General features: G+C 38.9%; 2 protein-coding genes across 4 annotated transcripts; one reads left to right on the forward strand and one right to left on the reverse strand.

Moving 5' to 3' along the window:
• Positions 1–3,803: 3,803 nt before the first annotated feature.
• Positions 3,804–9,938, forward strand: pmpca (peptidase, mitochondrial processing subunit alpha). The gene is made up of 13 exons (XM_074669311.1): positions 3,804–3,888; positions 4,859–5,061; positions 5,156–5,235; positions 5,323–5,405; positions 5,497–5,591; positions 5,686–5,786; positions 6,014–6,277; positions 6,389–6,481; positions 6,556–6,674; positions 7,681–7,771; positions 7,881–7,943; positions 8,040–8,184; positions 8,800–9,938. The coding sequence occupies exons 1-13, from the start codon at positions 3,842–3,844 to the stop codon at positions 8,967–8,969; spliced, it is 1,554 nt and encodes a 517-aa protein (XP_074525412.1). The 5' UTR covers positions 3,804–3,841; the 3' UTR covers positions 8,970–9,938.
• Positions 9,939–11,403: 1,465 nt separating this feature from the next.
• Positions 11,404–20,233, reverse strand: inpp5e (inositol polyphosphate-5-phosphatase E). 3 transcript variants are annotated; one of them, XM_074669308.1, is made up of 11 exons: positions 20,080–20,232; positions 18,728–19,596; positions 16,283–16,406; positions 16,097–16,194; positions 15,866–15,990; positions 14,109–14,228; positions 13,526–13,633; positions 13,083–13,244; positions 12,882–12,997; positions 12,660–12,796; positions 11,404–12,415 (listed from the first exon to the last, which is right to left on the reverse strand). In XM_074669308.1, exons 2-11 carry the CDS (start codon positions 19,525–19,527, stop codon positions 12,283–12,285), a joined length of 1,923 nt encoding a protein of 640 aa, XP_074525409.1. In that variant the 5' UTR covers positions 19,528–19,596; positions 20,080–20,232; the 3' UTR covers positions 11,404–12,282. The 3 variants fall into 3 exon arrangements, with proteins under 3 accessions (XP_074525409.1, XP_074525410.1, XP_074525411.1); XM_074669309.1 differs by lacking the exon at positions 20,080–20,232 and adding an exon at positions 19,764–19,916; XM_074669310.1 differs by lacking the exon at positions 14,109–14,228 and having other exon boundaries at positions 20,080–20,233.
• Between the last annotated feature and the right edge of the window lie 551 nt (positions 20,234–20,784).

Consider the following 20,784-nt stretch of genomic DNA (forward strand, 5'->3'; position numbering starts at 1 on the left):
TTTGTGTGGTTTTGAATAAAATCAAACCCTTATTTTTCTTAACATTCTAACAAAAATGGACAAAATATGCAGTTTTAAAATGTTTTTTGATTTTAAACGGCATTTGAAAGGCATTTCAGGATCCTGGTCTAAGTTATCAGTTGAATAAATAAGGGTCACCTCTATGTTTCCACATTGTTAAGCACAAATACACACATGTTCAATTTATCTAGACTTTTGCTAAATTTGGCATTTCAATGGAAAAGTCTCTAATGAACTGTTTCCTCTTGAATGTAGGCTAATGGGGGCTAATAGACTGCTGCACAGCTACATAATTGATCTTCAGAGTGTTAATGGACAATTTGATAAAGTGACACTACTCTGGGGCAGTATTTGAAGGTTTTACAGCTTGAATGTGTAAAATTTAGTGTCTAAAGTCCTAAAACTTATATAAAAAATACAATGTACCGAGGTCAGTTAAAAAGTTTAAAGTTGAACAAAGTTATCCACTTAACGGCTCCCAAGAAGACTAATATCAGCCGTAGGTTTCCTAGCTTGTCAAGTTTTCACACTTTCTCCGCCCAGCTTCATCATAAAGTAACATTCATAAATAATATTTATTTTTTATTTTGCCATTTCACTCACTATATACCAATTCAACCCGTGTCATTTTGTGTTTTGACTGTTCAGTGCTTGCTACTTAGCATGCTAAATACCGAACGCAGACGTTAGCATTCTCAGTAGCAACCGTTAGCACATTCGGTGGCAGGCATTATCCGCGTGCGTAGTAGCTAACGTTAGCATGCTAACACTCACTCCACTTACATCTTAAAAACGTTTAATTTGGGAACGCTAGCAAGCTTCAAATAACCAGTTCGTAAAGTCTAACTTTATCTTCCACTTTTCACCGGGCTGTTAGCATGATTCAGGCTTGTTTCAACCATACAGTGATTTTTTTTAAGTAAAACTGGACAAGATGCTCAGAGCTGCACACACAAAGTGTCTCCTGTCTCACCTCTTCTCATGCGTGTTTGCAGCTAAAGTAGTGTACTCCATCCACATGTGTACTGGGGCCAGATGAAGTCCTTGCAAATGTAAATTGAGCATCCATTCAGCATAATCAAATGGAAATTAAAGTACAAATGCACCGATTTATAATCTATGCAGGAAGGGTCATTTTAATTAAGCAGACAAAGATGAAATGTAACATTGCTGGATTCAGGGAAACATCAAACACAAATCCAGCAGAAGAGGAGAAGCATCCCAGTTCTCACCAATAACCTGTTTAAGAGTTACAGGTATTTAAGAGGTTTTTTTCTTCATTAGTACAGAAATTAAGTACAGTTTATTTGTCTTTCTTAAAATTGTTAAGATTTTAATTGTTGATATATCAAAGATTTCAACTCTCTTTTACATTTCAGGGTCATTTTAGTCCCAAAAATGATGTAAATTACTGTTTCTTCATGATTTTCATAGAATCAAAGGACATGCGACAAGAATAAATAATAAGACTATGTACAATTATTGTTGACAATAAGTTCAGCAATAGCAAAGGGAATACAGAGGAGTCTTTTTGACTTCACATGCATATAAAAATATTTTAAAAATCATTGACAGAGAAAACACTTTTTCATCTTCTGTAACAATACATTTGACACCAATGTAGAAAAAGTTAATTTACAGGCAATATAATTCAAACATACTTTTAAAGTTCTTTGAAACTTCTGCAGATTTGTTGTTGCTTACCAAAATAATGTTCTAACGATGTCGAGAGCAATATCTTAAAGTCCTTATTTTGAATGAATGAAGGAAACATAATGAATATACTTTTCGTCTCTATGAGCTGAGAGATGATAGGAGAATTATGGAGAGTAAAGACGAGATGAGGAGGAGAGGAAAACCAGGAGTGATGGAGACAGGCTGAGCAGCGCTGTGCGGCTCGCTCAAACAGAGAGTCTGCTGCAGCATCTGATGAGCCTCAGTGCTGATGCCTGCAAAACCCAAGACAAAGACTCACGTATTGAAACAGAATCTGTGTCAATATGTCAAACTTCAGTGAAGGCCCTTACCGTGTTGAGACCATTCCCTCCACACCTTCAGAAACTGAGCTTCATGTCCCCTCCCAGAAGCTGTGTTAAATTAATAAATGAACGCTCAGTAAATGCCAACAAAAAGGTAAATACAAACAAATGTGTGAGTGAAATCTGCTTTTACCTCTGGAGTGCTCTATCAGCAGATGTTTCAGTTCTCTGAGAGCCCGAGTGAGGTTCTCCAGTCGGTGCTGCAGGTGCAGGTTTTCCTGTGTTAGCGTGTGGATGGTGTCATGGAGCTCATATGCCAAGCTTCTAGGTGTTGGCAGAGAAATCAAAAGTAAAACTGATGTGATTTGAAAGCTGGAGAACATTTTAGTCAAATCTGCAGCTGGTCACCCTCCTGTTAATCCCTCTGCAGCTCCAACATGTTTCAAACTAAGGTAGAGTTGGTTGTGTTTGTGAAGCGGTGGCCTACTTCTGTGTGCAAATTGATTCACTGATGGGCAACTAAATGCTCTTGGCTGGATGACTGCTCTGAGGAATCAATTGTTCTGTTCGGTTCCCTGAGCCCAAATTAGACAGACACACACTCCAAAAAAGCTTCATCCTTGCAAACAGGTTTTGAGTAAAGCTTGTGCTGTGGAAATGCTGCTCTTTGTGACATTAAATAAAGTCAAAACTTGTGCAAGCCTAGGGTTGATGCATTGGGAAAAAACTTTGTTCATTCAAACAGAAGTGTACGATGCATTTACACAAAATTCAGTGTGACAGCAAAAAAGGCTTTACACCTTTTAAGAAGAAGACTGAGAGTGAATCTTTTCCTCAGAATTGATGTGCTATATGCAGGAAAATATACAAGAGTAAGTACATAAGTGACCTTAACAAAAGCCATGTGCCTGGGTCAGGACATCTCTGAGGCTGCAGCTCCTGTGCATGGGTCAGAATCTGCAAAAGAGGCCCAAGGAAAGAAAATCAATAAACTGACTATTTGGTCTTAGGTAGCAAAGGCTCAATTTTTTGCATGAGGAGTAAAGCTGAGTTCTCAAACTGCTACAAAGCATAGTGCTGACAGAGAAAGGTCACACATGGTGCATTGCAACTTATGTTTTGGGCTTCTTCCATGAAGCAATAGAACAAGGCTGCATCGAAAATCACTGCAACCAAATCCCCAGTTTTTAAACTAACCAAGTATGTGTGGGATGTGCTGGACAAGCAAGTCTGGACCATGGAGGCCCCACGTCACAATTTACAGGACTCAAGGGATCTGCTGCTAATGTTGTGACACCACGGCAGACCCCCAGAGTTCTAGTGTAGTCCATTGGTGTCTCCAAATACAGCTCTTAAAGTTAAGAAGTTGTTAACATGACCCCCCATGATATAATATAATATAATATAATATAATATAATATAATATAATATAATATAATATAATATAATATAATATAATATAATATAATTTAATATGAAGAATCAATGTCTTGCTGTCACGGAAGACTGAAAAAAAAATATTTTTTAATATTTTGATGCAGTTTTTTTCTTTTGCATTGTTTTAATAAATGCTAGTAGTTTTAATGTACCAGAGTGATACCAGGTACCCTGGACTGGACAGTGAACTTAACCTGTAATTAAAAATGTCCATCACTTTTTTTAAACATAAATCAACATTACTTCATAAATATAGATTTTTTTTTAATCATTTTTTTTCTTTTTTTCAAATTTTGATTTAAAAAAATACATATATTAATTTTTTTGGTGTTTTACTGCGGCGGAAGTTCTTCGGAAACCTTTCATCATCATCCGGGTTGTTTGCTGGTCACACAGGATCCAAGATGGCGACTCACATGTCGAGGTGCAGAACCTGGAATCGTGTCCAAAGGTAGAAAACTATTAGAAATAACTCCTCGTTACTAATAGGAAGAGTCAACTTAAAGACATAAAATCTTCACAAACCATTTGTTTGTCTTCCTTCATGGTGTAAATTTGCGTGACATTTTCAGCTTCGTCATTTTTTTACGTTCTCATCAACAATATTAGCAATTAGCATGATGCTAACTACCAACCGTTATACAAGGAACAGTTCTGCTGTTAGGATAGCATTATTAACGCAACATCATTGATAAATACGGAGTGAACTTCAAAAAACTGAGAGTAATTTTGTAGTTGACTGTAAAGATGAACTCGTTAGTTGTGTTTTTGAGCTTTAGTGGTGGTTTATTAGAGCTCTTCCTGTTTTGAAGACCTCAGTTGACACCTTGAGCTTCTTATTATTGTACGTATCGCTTATTTCTAACCTAAGTTTGAAAATTGTTGTAGGAGGGTCTACTGTCTTAACTTGATGAAGAGAAAAAACGGTTTGTAAGTTAGCTTGATGATTTTGTAGTCTTCAGATTGCTAATATGAGTCCACTCCAGGGAAAGACAGCTGTATTCTCATGATGTGATTCGCATGGAGCAGGTGCTAAGCAGACCTTAAAGATCAGGAATGTTGTTTTGTTTTATTAATTTTTTTATTGATTTGTTAATTTGTGGCTCAGTGGGAGCATCACTTTCTCTAATTTAGCTCGGCATGGATGAGTATGATGGTGTTATGTGAAATTGATGGTCCCTTACCATGGCAGTCTTTGGCCATCATGGTGTAAATGTGGTGTGGATGGGTGAAAGCACTTTAAATGGTCAGAAAGTAAGCAAACTATGCTGTTGCGATATAAACTGCACAGAAAGAGAAACAGAAAAACAAAAGAAAACAAAAGAAATATGGCCGAAAGCGTCTACTCTTGAATACATAAAAGACAGACTCAGATTTTCCACCCCAGGCCTAATGTTGACCTTATGTTGTTGTTCTTACAGGTTTGGGATCGCAGCTTACAGGAAATACAGCAGCGGAGGTGGATACCCAAATATCTCCCTCTCTTCACCGCTGCCTGGGATCCCAAAGCCAGTGTTTGCATCAGTTGATGGTCAAGAAAAATACGAAACAAAGATCACTACGCTAGAAAACGGCCTCAAAGTCGCTTCCCAAAACAAGTTTGGCCAATTCTGCACAGTTGGAAGTAAGTTCAACCATATTTACCAACTGTTATAAGAATCTGTCTTGATTAATAACCTGGAGCAGATGGTGATGTTCGTTTTCTTTCCTGTTAACAGTTTTAATCAATTCTGGATCCAGACATGAAGCAAAGTATCCCAGTGGAATCGCACACTTTGTAGAGAAACTCGCCTTTTCTGTAAGTGTTAAAAGGTCCTGAATTTTAAAGCTCAAGGGAGTTTGTTTGTGTGAATTAATGTTAACAGAAGTCTCTCTCAATATGAAGTCCACAGCTCAGTACGGGAGCAGGGATGAAATTCTACTCACGTTGGAAAAACATGGAGGTATATGTGACTGTCAAACATCACGGTATGTCACCTCTTTTGTTTAAAAATGTGATCTTTATGTGTTAATTCTTCCCATATATGTCTTAAATATACGTTTTTATGTTGCTGTGCAGAGACACCACTATGTACGCCGTGTCTGCCGAGGTGAAGGGTCTGGACACGGTGGTCAATCTTCTCTCTGATGCTGTTTTTCAACCTCGCCTGCTAGGTCAGTCCATTTTTATTTTGATTTTATAACAAGTGCATCTCTATTGTTTTATCACTAAAGAGATTAATCTTTTTTTATTATTTTTAATCTATAGATGATGAGATAGAGATGACCAAAATGGCTGTGCGCTTTGAGTTAGAAGATCTAAACATGCGGCCGGATCCTGAACCCTTACTCACTGAGATGATCCACGCTGTAAGTCAAGTCATTTTTTACAACTTAAAACAACAGCTATGTTTTTTTAAAGGCACTGTGAGGACTTCATAAGGATCTTGATAAAAGATCTGTACGTTATACACACACCTTTCAAACAATATCTCTACATAACTACAAATTAATACATTACATAGTCCCTTTGCATCCTGGGAAGAGTTGTCTTGAAGAAAAGTCTCCATCGTGATCCTTATCGTGTTTGTTTCCAGGCTGCATATCAGAACAACACAGTCGGTCTGCCTCGTTTCTGTCCGGTTCAAAGCGTGGATAAGATCGACAAGAACGTTCTCCACAGTTACCTTCGTAACTACTTCAGTCCTGAGCGGATGGTGCTGGCTGGAGTGGGCATTGAACACGAGCAGCTGGTAGAATGTGCCAGGAAATACCTGCTGGATGTGAAGCCGGTGTGGGGAACAAGTGCAGCCGCTAATGTAGACCGCTCTGTCGCTCAGTACACCGGAGGCATCGTCAAGGTGAGTCATTCAAAACCCAAACTCTTTAAGTTTCTCTTAAAGAGAGACAGTGTCACATCGCTGCAGTAATTTTAAACATCTGATGATAACGTCTTTTTTAAAATCTGTTAGATGGAGAAGGACATGTCAGATGTGAGCCTCGGCCCCACTCCAATCCCAGAGCTCACCCACATCATGATCGGCCTGGAGAGCTGCTCGTTCCTGGTGAGTGATCGCTTTCCCTGGTCATCTTTGATAACAACATGCATCCAGTTAAAATGAATGTTTTTCATTTTCAGGAGGATGACTTCATCCCGTTTGCAGTCCTGAACATGATGATGGGTGGAGGTGGATCCTTCTCTGCAGGAGGACCAGGGAAAGGCATGTTCACCCGCTTGTACCTGAATGTGCTCAACAGGTGAGTGTTTGCAGATCCTGTGGAAGAAGGGGTCTCCAACCCTAACATTTATAGGAGCCAGTTTGCCTCAGTTCAACCAGATTAAAGTCATTCCAGAGACACGAAATCTGCTTGATCTTTACAAAAAAGACTATAAAGAGGATAATTTGTATACATATAAATTAATTAAATTAAATTAAATTTAATAAAACAGCCGAAATTCTCAAAGAATTTAAGTTTGAAAAATTTGGAAAAAACTATTGAAATTTCAAAAATGTGTAATAATTTCAAAAAAATTAAATTTCATTAAGTAGTCCAATTATTTTTTTAAGTTTATAAAGTTGCAAAAACATAAAAAAGATATTTAGATTTTAAAATTTTAAAACATTTTGAAATGTTAAAAATAGGCAAAAAAAAAAAATTAAACTTTTTCAAAATTTCAAAAATTTGCAATAATTGCCAAAAAATTTAATTTCATAATTTTGTTCAATTATTTTTTGGGGGGATTCATAAAGTTGCCAAAAAAAAGAAATTTGAATGTAAAAATTAGAAAAACATTTTAAAATGTTAAAAATAGGCAAAAAATGAAACTTTTAGAAATTTCAAAAATTTGCAAAAAAAAAAAAAAAAAAAAGTAAAAAATTGAAATTTAGAAAACTTTAACTTTAAAAAACTTTAAATACTGGAAAGAATTTGGAAACGTATTTAATAAATATTGCTCAACTCTTCATTTTTTGTTTTTTAATTTCTTGCCACATATCAGTCATGTATATAAAGCCGGCACATTGACAGTTAAATGAATCCATCCACACAGAATTAAAATCTGTATTTTCTTCCAGATTTGTCTTTTTGTAGATGCAGTTATCTTCCCAGGGCTGTAAAACTTGAGGTTAGCCACAGGTGGATTGAAAGTTGGTGGGCTGTTGATGTAGTAAAGTAGAGCAGCAGGCTTTCATTCCTTCAATCCTCTCATTTCAGTCTCTTGAATAATATTATAACCTGTTATGGGTCTCTGTGTCTGTTGTAGACATCACTGGATGTACAACGCCACCTCCTACCATCACAGCTATGAGGACAGCGGTCTGCTGTGTATCCACGCCAGTGCAGACCCAAGACAGGTCGGTACAGACGCTGAACTGCAAATTTAAACATGGGGCACCATGTCAACCAAATACTCTTATCAGAGAATGTTAACATTGTCTTATCACTGCTTACATTCACATCCAGGTGAGAGAAATGGTGGAAATAATAACCAGAGAGTTCATTCAGATGTCCGGCAGTGCAGGAGAGGTGAGGCATTGTTTCACTATCAGGGTTCTTGAACATGACTTAAAAAGTTCACATACCATTCTGAAAACACGTCTCTGTCTGCCTGTGGTTGTTCAGATGGAGCTGGAGAGAGCAAAGACTCAGCTCAAGTCCATGTTGATGATGAACCTGGAGTCTCGGCCGGTCATTTTTGAAGATGTGGGTCGTCAGGTTCTCTCTACGGGGATGAGAAAGCTGCCGCATGAGCTCTGTAATCTCATCAGTGAGTATTAAACTTAACAGTCAGTACATTTACATTCATGCAGTGGTCCCACTAAGGTTATAGCCCGATGGTAAAGTCACAGCGGTAAAGTCACTGCTTTCATAGGTGGCGCTGAATCCTTTTTTTATAAGCAGAAGTTGTGTGTATGTGTCAAACTAGTTAATTTTCACCGCCCAGTCCATTCCCGGCCTGATTAAGCTGTTTACATGCATCTTAATAGTCTGATCTCATACTGACGAAGCTCATAGTCCAATTTCTGAAGCTCCATATAAAAATGCTGACTGTTAGTGTTTCTAAGTCATTCATACAGAAAATGGGACTGGAAATATATTTTAATACCTGAGTAAATAAAAAAGGAACAGCCAAAGTAAAAAAAAAAATCACCCGTTATCACAAAGACGCTATTATTGTTAAGAACATAAACTAATTTAGGGGTCAAATCTGTACAACACTGTTCAAACTGGAAGATGTTTTCATGTTAACGTGTTGTTTTGTTGGGAAGCCCATGACGTTGAATTTCAGAACACCTTAGGAGGAATATTATCCAATGATTTCTATTATTTGTTGTATAAATGTTAAGTTCCCTCTGTGACTGTCTGTTGTTCTGTTTCCCAGGTAAGGTGACTGCCAGTGACATAAAGAAAGCAACCGCCAAGATGCTGCGCAGTAAGCCTGCAGTCGCCGCTTTAGGAGATCTGACAGAAATGCCCTCATACGAACACATCCAGACCGCCCTATCCAGCAAAGACGGTCGTCTGCCCCGCATGTACCGCCTCTTCAGATAGACCCCCTGAGCCTGGCCCTCGAGCCGGGCTTCAGCAACAAGCATCACTGTAAATAAGCTGGACTGAAAGATTTCACTAGTGTTCCCTCCCACCAACACAGAACTCGACACAGCTCACTCTGGGAGGGGACTAATACCCGGGCTCTCTCCTGATCCTCTGAGAGTGGATTTTAAAGCAAAGTTACATTTTACTCCACAGTCCTGTAGTCTACATGCAGTTAGAGTATCTGTATTTACTGTAAGTGGGCTGGAAGCCATACTTCTTTATTTACCTGGGTGCTTTGCAGGAGTTTGCTTGAAAATGGACAATGCCCCTAAAAAACAGAACAAAAGGGTCAATTCCCCCTTTTAACTGCCTCATAAAGATCAACGATCTGTAAAAGTTTATAAATGTTTGACATTTTATTTTGAATGTGTCTTGGAAATATTGGCAAAAAGTGGTTTGCTTTCATCCCCAGCAGTTCTTCTCAAATCTTGTCTTTTTTCATGGATGGAACAGAAAAGCTGATGAACATCAAGTATTTATACAAATGCAAAATTATCTCAATCATATGAAAGATTAAAAAGGGAAAAGGAAAGGAGAAAGATATTGTTTTTCCAGTTTTCTTTTTCAAGAATGTCCTTTATTTTGTTGTATTTAAGATTTCAGTTTTAGTGGAAATAAAAAGATAATATTAAAATTTAGTTGAAAACATGTGAAACTGACGATAAATGTTGACTACATGTTAAAAAAATCTCTGATTTTCTACCCTCTCAGTTCGGCACAAACGCTAAAACTTAACTTGAAACTTTCAACTTACCTCTTTCGTCTTCCCTCTCCCAGTTTCTTTGTGCCTGACTGTTATTGTTTGGATTTACAGGAACAGGAGACTCTAACACCGCCGTAATAAAACAATAAATGTTTTCAAGGTTGTTTGACAAGCTATACATAAATATTAAAAACTCAAACTGGAGCATTTTTTTCTAAAATCTTTCAAAATTGTTGTATTCAATGTTTAGAAAATGTAAAAATCGATGCCAATTTTGTGATGTAGAAGGGGAGGTTTCCAAGATGTGCGTCACTTTAAAGGTAAGAGATTGGTGTGAGGAAAACTTGTTAGGAGAAAGATGAGTATCTTATTTGAATTTCTTGAATTTTGAGCTAATATTCAGAAATCACTTCCTAACCTTGCTCTGAAAATCAGGATTAAATACTTTTTTTTTTTCCAGTTTTCTTGAGACTTAATCCCGGTTGTCTACTTGGCACTAGAAAAAAAATCATATGTTTTTAAAATTATGGGTCAGTTTATCGCTCATCTTCTGGCTAATGCTAGCAATCAAACTACTGATTTGTTTTCTAGATCGCCTGGAAATGATCTCACTATCAAAAAAATGGACTTGTTTTCTCATTGGTGCCATCAATTGTACCATTATTTCAAGGAAATAAGAGATAATGAGAAAAATAATGACATCTTGTGGAGAAAAAAATTCACTTGCAATCTTAAGAAAACAGAATTTAAAAACATAACTGATTGAAACCTTTTAGAACTTCCACAGATAGATAACAATTTTACTATCATATTTGAATTTATTAAATGTGAAACTAATTTTCCAACACTTGTTTGTTTAACTAATTTACCACAAAGACTAGCAAACACCACAAGCAATCGCTCACTAACCACGTTGAACTAGTTATCCTATAATCTTGAAATCAAAATGAAATTGAACTGTAATCTTGAGAAAACAGGAAATTAAATGTTGTAAATTAGTAGCTAGTTCGCCTGAATCAGACGTTTGTACATTTTGTGTCGAGTTTAGCAACAACGCAACTAACAAAGGAAGTAGTTCAAACCGCACTCAATTAATCTTTATTTCTTTATTAAACGGCTGCTAACGGTTTATTGATGACCTCTGAGGCTCCCGCAGATAGATTCGTCCATAATTTTCACATAGTTGCTCGTTTATGTTGCTAAAATGTCTAAAAACGCATAAATTCATCACCAACCGCTATTTAACTCATTAACCAATAGAGCTAAATTTAACAACGGCTAGTTAGCCTTCATTCGACGGTTAGCTCTCTTGTGCTACAACAGTTGTCTTATATTATTAATACACATCAAATGTTGAAACGTCTTTTTTACTTTTTGATTGACTTGTAACAAACTAAGTGACCCACAAATTTGGAGAGACTTAGAAAAGCTGTTTTTAGTCTTTATTCTTTGTTAGACGGCGGCTAACGGCTATGCTAACCGCCATGCTAATCATCCAATTCGCAGTTATGCACAACCGGAAGTCTCGTAAATGCGCTTTTGCTAATTAGCCCTCACACAGAGTTGTTTCTTTCTTATTTAAGTAAATATGACTCACGACATCTGTACAACAACAGGTAAATAAATAAATTATCTCCACAAGTAAAACTGTTTATTTGAAGACATTTGCTTTCCAGTGCAATGAACATTAAACCGACAAAAACTTGTGTTGTAAACATTTATTAATGGATGTAAATCGACATATAAAAAGACTTGGAGGCCCTGAACCAACAAAGACTCACAGGCACTTCTTTTTAAGAGTAATCTCAACTCTTCATGCTGGGAATGTAGGATCTATTAATGTGGAACATACAGTACATGGTTTACAGTTAAGTATGAGGTTACACAGCACTGAAATGAGAGGTAAGGCATTGAGTTACAGTCTGTTGGAAAGGATTACTTGGCCTAATAAGAGAAAAGTAGTGTCATGAATTAACAGTTTATCTTGTTATTTAAAAATACATTTGATCTCCCTGAAAGTCTCCAGTCTCTGGTGTGCTCATGATTCGGTATTTGATCTTCACTCCTGGATCTCCTCTACACAACGTTAAGCTTCAAGTTAAAAATCACTCAAAGTGCATTTTAGTAACGTTCAGTGAGTTGATCGATGAGAAGAGTAACAAGGCATTTGAACATCTAAGAAAGTCAGAAAATGAATGCAGTAACTCAGAGGCTTTAAAGGTTAGATCAGTGCACACAGGAGCATGTAACTGCAGAGTAAGCCACAACCAACGCCCCCTCATTCCCCTGTTTGAGTAGAGGGGGCTGAATAAATAAAGATCAGACCGCTGTGTGTGCAAACCTTTAGTCTGCCTGACCTCAAGGTCCCTGCCCTCAAGTACAGCCAGCCACTTCCACAGACACTCACACATACAAAGTTCCCAATAATGCCCAACAGAGGGCGCACCCTGCTCACCTACTGCAACCAGTACCAGGCTCTGAGGAGTCAAGATAATCTGGCTTTACATTCCACTTTCTGGCACATTTCACCCGGTCCAGTCTGGACCAGAGTTCAAATGAAAGGAGTCAGGAGATGGTACAGATGGTGCTGCTACTTTGGTTCTTCATGGCCTCCCTCCTCTTCAGCTCCCTGGTGATCCTCCTCCTGATGCCCTCCAAATACAAGCCTCGATCAAACTGGCCTGCACCTAAAGGGATACTGAGCAGGAAAACATAAATGTTGCACAAAAAGACTCAAAGGGTTCATTATCTAAATCCTGATCCTGCCATAAATACATAATGACATATTTTCCACATATCGCCCCCTAAAGGAGAACATGTTCCTTGGTCAGAAGCAGTTTGCTGATGTTTACGCAGTATGTAACTGCAGAAAACTGACCACTGATCATCTGGTAGTGAGTGAAGGAAATACTTCTCACAGTGTTCTTTAACAGACCACTTACTTATCTCTGCCTGGCCTGAGTTTGACCTGGAAGACGCCGATGACGGGCCGATGGTCTGAAGTCTTGATGCTGGAGCAGCTGGTGTACTTCACCACTTTAATGTCATCGGTCTGTCTGTTCCTGAACAAGATCCTGTCCTGTGAACCCAAACAGAGCAGTTTGTGTCTTATTTATTTCACAGACATCTTCATCTTTTAGGGACACATCATCTCTACCCCTTACTGTATATGAAGGTGTTCTCTGTTTGGAGGTCGTGTCATAGATATCACAGCCGACGTCGAACTTGTACGTCGGGCGGAAGTGAATCGGAGCTTCTTGGAAACCTTTAAAGATGGAACCTGACGAAGGAAAGCGGCTCATTCGCTAAGTCTCGCAATGAACTTTGTTATGAAAACCTCTCTGTTGAACTCTGTGCAAACATACCATCTTTGATTTCCTTGGAGAGCTGGTCGTGCTCCAACAGGGGGCCCATGTCTCCTCCTACTGTGCGGTTTATGATGGTCTCCACGTCAACACGGTCTTTGCTTATCCGGAAGTTGAAATCTCCGAACCAGAAGACCTGGTCGAATCTTGTGGTGACGTCGGCTGTAATTATAAGAGACAATCAACAATTAGCTGAGCCTTTTATTTAAAAATATTACCTGAAGATATTGTTTGTACAGTTTTTCTAACAGCTGCGATAACTTCTGCTTTTATTTTAACGCCGGTACGTTCAAACCCTGACTACATGTCCATCATTGTTTGTAGATGAGCATAAATCCTGGTCTGGAATATCTTCTTCCTCTGATACTTTCATCTGTCATGGCCTGAACTCCAAGTCTCAAAAATGACCCACATTCCTGTTATTTTTCCACAAAGTGACTCACACGGTGTGGAGCGGTATGGGTTTGTGTCCGGAAGGCCTTTTGGAAGAGAAAGAGCCTCGACGATCTTGTTGTAGTCGAGTATTCTCTCGTAAACTTTGGCATCTCCAGCTGTGGAAGAAACAGAATGATACATCAGGACCATGAACCATAAAAAAAGAACATTTGAGAAGAAATAATATTTTAATTTAACCTTCTATTTTCCTATTTTTAGTCTGTGTAGTTGAGTGTATTTATTTAGCTTGGATACTTTTTTGCGTTTTACTGAACAGTGAAGCTTCTCCTTGTTGCCATTTGTATCTTTTGTTTTTCACCTCTATCCTTCACATAAAAAAGGAGCCTCGTAACCCTGGCATGACTGAAAACATGTTCCTTTTCTGTCCTGAATAAACTTAAATAAAAAAAGAAACATAAGAGACTTCCTTTCAACACAGAAAAGGTTAAATACAAACAGTTTGTAGTTATAAGAGCAGATTTTAAACCTGCGTTGTGTTTAATTTAACTGATTCATATCTCCCTCAAAACTAGTTTTATCTTCTTGCCCATGGAGACTTATATGTCAGTCTAACTCCCCACAGTGACTCACAGGTAAAATGAGAGGTGATGAAGAGGAAAGAAGTGCCGAAAAAGGTGAAAGCCAGCCCCACAGCCCCTTTGGTCTTGATCTGGGAGATGATCCTGGTTGTGACTGTAGCGTGTTCCACCTCTGTGCAAACCAACAGAACAGAAGTTAAAGGGAACCCAGAGTGTTCATACTTAAGTTTCTGTTTCCTTTTTCTGATAAACTTCATTGTTAGTGACACATGAAATGCCCCAGTTACTTTAAAACAATTTAACTTCACTTCCTTTTTAGGCCTTCAGAGGCCGCCATTTCTTTGCCTGTGCAGTGTGTTCTGAGACGATAATGTGTAAAGGTGCATGGGAGATAGTCAGTGTTACCAACTTAGCAACTTTGTCGCTATATTTAGCAAAGTTCCAGACCCCCCTAGACTTTCTTCAATTTTTTTTTTTTTAAAAGCCACTGGTGACAAATCAAGCAACTTTTCTGGAGTTTGGACTATGGCGCTATTGCTGCAGTAAAATTATTTGTGTGTGCATAAATTGATTTGTAAATAAATTTCTAGTCTTCAATGGCTGAAAACTCTAAGTGTTTTTTCTATAAGACCTGAAAACACACACAAATCATTGTTCAAACTGAGGCAGGCCTCCAAATTGGCCATCTGTGTACACAGATTTTTTTTTAGAAAAAAAAATCTGTCTGTAAGTGGCGGGTTAGTTTACCCTGAGCTTAGACTTTCAGGTGGAGCTGCTATAGCAGCACTGAGCCACAGACACTATACTGTATATTTCATAACCTCTGTGGCTGCAGCCAGAGCAGGCGACTACATGCAAATAAATCCCATGTGTGCACATCTCGTTTGGGTCACTTTTGCCGATCCCAAGCCTGGATGAAGGTGGAGGCTTGATTTTTTGATCATTATAGAAACAAGAATCAATGTATTTCTGTCTCCTTATGTCACACTCTACTCTCTTCCTGGTTATCACGTCTGTTTTGTTTGATTTTTTCTGTATTATTTTCTGCGTCAGTGCGATCGAAGAACATTAGTCCCATTTCCATCAAGCAGTCTGGTTTGGATCAGTACGATTTGGTACAGATTGGCTCGGTTAAGCCTGGTCCTGTTTGTGTTTCCACAGCCAACCGTGCCCCCTCGTGGTAGGGGGTGTGTAAGCTGGATGCCGACAGCCGCATCAGTAACACAACAGCGTGACGCCATAGCAGCACAACACAGTGTACTCTACTAATAAAACTAATGAAGAAGAAAAATGTGACACAGTAAACAAAGAGCAATTATGGAAGACATGCAGCATTTCACCTTCTCTGTGATTGGCATGTAGCTCTTTGATACAAAGAACAATCAAGCTTTGTTTCAGAGAAGTCTGTGTGCTGCCACGAGAAATGCAGCGCTGCTGTTGCACAGGAAGTGACGATTCTTTTGACCAATCAACAGTCTGCAGTGTTTTAGCTTCACTTTCTGAAATTGGATCGGTTCAGTTTGGTACCCCTACAGAAGGGTCCCAGAAAGTGGGATGACTCGTATCGGTTATTTGGGGATCTCTCCCAGGTTTAGTCAGTGGGAAAGCCATAAAATGCATAGAGGCAAGCACCATTTGACATTACCCAGAATGCATTGCAACAAAACAACAATGGCGGGCTATGAGAGAAATTAACTTATTGAAATCTATAAAAACGTAAGCGTCTGTAGCATTTTTACAACAGCGATGTCAAAACAGACATGAACACAAAATGTTACACAAGCTTCTCCTCCGGATCGTGCGTCTTACCTGAGCAGAACCAGATGAGGTCTCTTCTCACAAACACGTTGAGATACAAAACACCGTGAGCTGCTGCGTACAGCATGACGTAGTAAGGTCCCAGAGTCTCCTGAAGACGGGTCTCCCACTCCCTCCTTCACACACACACACACACACACACACACACAGTCACACAAAGAGGGAATGAGAAAGTGATGGGTCAAAGCTGTGTTTACTGATCCACAAGAGAATCACACCAACCTGTCAGGACATCCCTCCTGAACACCGATAACATAGAAATCTTGTGCAAATTCTGAATCTGTTGGGAGGAGGAGATCGTCTAGGTTGGAGGGAAGACCCTGGAAAAGAGGCGGGAAATAACAAAACTCAGTTTTTACGTTTTTATTTTCACTAAAGAGAAGAAAGAACTTCCTGTTCTCCTCCTACCTTCTCTCCCTGCATGTTCCACGTGGCGATATAGATGCCAATCCTCCTGTCAGGGAAGTAGCGGTCCAGCTCCTCGGCTCCCAGTAGAGCTCCGCTGCCCAGCACGCTGCCCTCCAGGAAGCTCCTGAAAAACACATATTTGAGATTAAGTAGGAAACGCAAAGAACAAATGAGATACGATATCCTTCTTCCTTTGTTTTCATGTTTTAAATTTGTATCTTGAATGTTTTTTAATTTATAGACAGGACGGATGAAGAGGGACAGAAACGTAGGAGAGTGATTCTATCAGGGGGACATTGCAGATAAACAAAAAAGTAAAAAAAGTGCATTTTGTTTCATATTCTATTTGATTGCAAATGATACACTTGGAATGTACTTAATTCATTAGTTAGCAAGCTTAAGCTTAAATGAGTTTTTAGATTTTTACGTTTAAAAAAAATTGGCGCATAATTTTGTCAACCATGTCTAAATTGAATTTAGAGTTATCAACATTTCTGTGTCAGACTACGCTCCCTAGAAATGTCCCACATCACAGTTTAGACAAAATTTAAAAGAATTATGGCACAAAAATCTCAGTAACACAGTCGACATTTCCTCCATGTTTTGTCCCTTGTGCTAACTGCAGACCTTGAACATGCCACCACCTGACCTCCATCAGCTCATATTTCTGCTCATTTTCTTCACAGTTTGGTCTGTTTAACATCTACAGTAAGAAGAGCAGAAAATGTTGGTAACACAGTTGATGAACAGTTAATGCGCCCCATGTACAGACAATCATTCTGATGAAATATTGATGAGGAGGAGCTGAAACATGACACACTTTCTTCAAGGTTCACACCAAAAAGGATGGGACCTCAGCTGATCTGGGTCATGTGACTTTGGAGCAAACCATTGATGATTTATAGTAGGGCTGAATGATTTTGGAAAATAATCTAATTGCAATTTTTTTTTAACAATATTGCGATTGCGATTTAGCATACGATTTTAGGGGAGGACGTGTATCTTCTGCATTGTTCACTTAACACAAGTTTTTAAGTCATTTTATAGAATGACTAACTAACAAAAGATACTGGTAGCATTTAAACAAGTCTTTTTGCATTTCTTCATTGAAAAAGAAAAAGGAACGCTGTGAAATTTTAATGACCTCCAGTTGTCAGTAAGAGTTACAAACCATACAGAAAAAAAAGATCAAGGGGTATGGCTCTACGATCTACTGGATGGATCTTTGTAGCCCACAGGGGGTTTTTTTTCCTGGAAAAAAATCAGCATTTTGACTTTTGCTGGTTTTAAGGGAGAACAGGTACAAGTTAATACATTCCCTCCAGGTCTGCGTACATGAAACTTTTTGTTTTCTATTTGCAGCCTTTGCGATTTGAAAATTGGTTTCTATTACATTGCGATGTCGATTTAAAATCGATTAATTGTTCAGCCCTAATTTATAGGGTTTTTTTAGTGGGTAACACGGTTGATGCTGATTTCTCAGACACACACAAAGTGAATAATTTCATCCAAATAAATTATTAAAATAGTTTTAAAAACAGCTTTGTCATATCTTAATGATTATTTTAAACAAATAACACTGAAAATAATATTCTGGTGTTCATTTTGAAGAGCAAACCTGACATTTGAGAAATCAGACAGCACAAAAACTGCAAATTCCAACACGTGATTTGCATTTTTAGCTAAATAAATGACGGAACCTGTTTACTTTCTGTAAAAGAAAGTGAAAGGTCACCCAAATAACCCACTGTAAAATTGGTCATTGCTTGAAATGAATACTTAGTGAAATTGATAAGTTTATCACATGGACAGGAAATGTACCCCTAATTATAGAATCAGTCAGGAGTAGCAAGAGGTTGTGGCTTAGAGCAGAACTGCAGCAAGGATTTTATCCATTCACATTTTATTCTGAATAAAGTGCAACCAAAACCTCAGGTTTAATCAACAAAAAACCCACATTCACATACAGTTTGAAGACAGAGGGTGTGTCGTCTTTGAGTCCAATGTGTTATTTAATGTTTGATTTCTTACAGTAAACAAACACCCTGAGTCTTACGCTGATCAGCTCCAAGTAGAAGACACAATCAGTACTAGAAAGCTTATTCAGGATGGAAGGAGCTGTCTCTAAATCAGGTGAGGCGTCTGAGCTGAGTCACTTTCTTTTGTCACAGAATACTGACGGTTAAAGTCTGTTCACAGCTCACACTGATGTTTTTTTTTACTGAGAAAACCATAAGAACAATACAAAGACTGCATTTTAAGTGCAAAGCAGACAAATATTCAAATCCTGGTCTACATAAGTTTAATTTTGTCACTGGCCCACGTCCAAACGAGGAGCTCAGGCCCATTAAAAGAGACCGGCTTCCCCCTAATAGACTTCTGACACCTCACACAGAGCCTGAGGGTGACTTAAGTCCAAACACATCAGATCTAGGCTTACAGTACCTGTTCCTCACATCCTGCGGTCGGATGGGGCTGAGCACGCTGTACGTGGACCTCATGGAGTTGACAGAGGCGCTGTCTGACCCCATGTTCTCCAGAAGCCGGCTGTCGCTCAGGTTTCTGTGGAGCCTCTCCCCGTGCTTCTCCCTGGACAGCACTGCATAATCCAAACAATCTCGGTCAATCCTATTAGCTGCCCTCAAAGTGGCCGAAGCAAAGCTCTTCTCCAGAGCCGGCAGGGGCCCCGTGGGGTGCACTGGAGACAGGCGCACCTTGGCGGACCTCACTCGGGGGTCTGTGTGGTCGCTCTGCTGGCTCGTGGGTCTCCGTTCATACTCGGAGAGGCTGCTTCCTCTGTCTCTGAAGACTGGGGACCCTCTCTTCAGAGCAGAGACCGGTCTCACGCTGGGGTTCTGGTTATCCCTGATAGCTGCAGCATCTCTGAGGAGTAACCCAGGTGGAGCAGGAGCTGCTTGGTCCTCTCTGAGTGAGTCTGTGGAGGAACCAGTCTCAGTCGGGTCACTCAGGCTCTCTTGGCTGTTTTTAAGCCTCCTGGCTCTCACAGTCTCCTCCACTGAGCCGCTTTTGCTGGACAGGCGAGGGCGTTGTGGTGGTCGAGGCTGGTATGGACTGATCTCTCTCTCTGTGTCTGTGGCACCGAGTTTGAGGGCATCCTTGTGTTCTCTGCTGGGTTTGGCCGCTATAAGTGGGGTCTTGAGAGCCTGGCTGTCATTGACAACTGTGTCTCCTTTACCGGTGGCCTCTTGGGACTCATGGAGGCTGTCCTCTCCATTCTCAGCCATCCTCTTCTCCTGTGTGACACCAGCTGTGGTCAGGTGGATGAAGTCTTCTCATAGTTAAATGTCATACACCTGAACACAGAGGAAGGAAACGATTAATTAAAGAAATGAAGATTGAAACGAGTTTATTTGGTCATGAAGAATGGTTATTTTTGTTGTCTGTCAATCTGATTGACTCGTCTTTTCACACCAGAAGCTAAAGACTGTTAAATTAACCATCATCAAACGTATTTACGTACACAGAGAAAGTATAAACAGCAGCAGCATGAGGTCATCGTTAGCTTCAGATAGCTGTTTATGCTGAAATCTCAGAGAAATTTCACTTATTTCGTGTTTAAAACTCATTCAACATCAAAATTATGCTTCTGCCCACATCATCTGACCTCCAAGTTTTATTTCACCGGTTTATTTATCTCAAAGCGGTTAGCTACCTAGCAGCTAGCAACACAAACGTCTGAAACAACCCTTTTCGAAGACGTAACTACGTAACAGATGACGTTTGAAGCGCCTGTTTTATTCAGTTATTCTCGGTTAATCAAGCTGGAGTGAAGTTACCTTTCGTTTCAAGCTGTTTTGTATCAGAGTGGCTGTTTTAAAAGTACCGTTAGCTCCACTACTTCCTTAGCAACGTTTGACAACACGCTCCGTTACTAAGACAAGAGGGAACCACAGAGAGCACTGCGCATGTCAGAGCGCCTCTGTGTGCTGAGGAGGAGGCACTACATGTGACCAAACTACCTGTTTACAGCGGAGGGAGTTATATATCAGTTATCTTTAATTACATGAATTCACGTCTGCGTTTTGTGGCTCTGTTTTATCTTACTCTATGTATGTTTATCATCCTTAATTCAAAAAAGATATTTATTTTACAAAATTTATTATCATTTCTTTTCATTTATTTTTTTATTTTTTAAATGTGGCTTTTACTTTTATTATCAGAATTTTTAATGTCATTTTATCTATGTTGTACTTTTACCTACTTGTTCTAACCTCTGGTCCTTGTTGTCTTAGTCTGTGTGGTTCGGTTTTTCTATATATATATATATATATATATATATATATATATATATATATATATATATATATATATATATATATATATATATATATTTATACATTTTGAGGCTGATAAGGTTGCACCCTTGCTAGCTTTTTATTTCTTTTAATTTATTTTGACTTTATAAACTAATGTGTTCAAAGCTGCAATATAAATAAATAAATAAATAAATATAATAAAGTTATTTTTATTATCTGTCTGAC

Source organism: Halichoeres trimaculatus, unplaced genomic scaffold (genome assembly GCF_033239565.1).
Source record: "Halichoeres trimaculatus isolate MK-OKI-2021-1 unplaced genomic scaffold, fHalTri1.1 fHalTri1_scaffold_5, whole genome shotgun sequence".
NCBI lineage: Eukaryota > Metazoa > Chordata > Actinopteri > Labriformes > Labridae > Halichoeres > Halichoeres trimaculatus.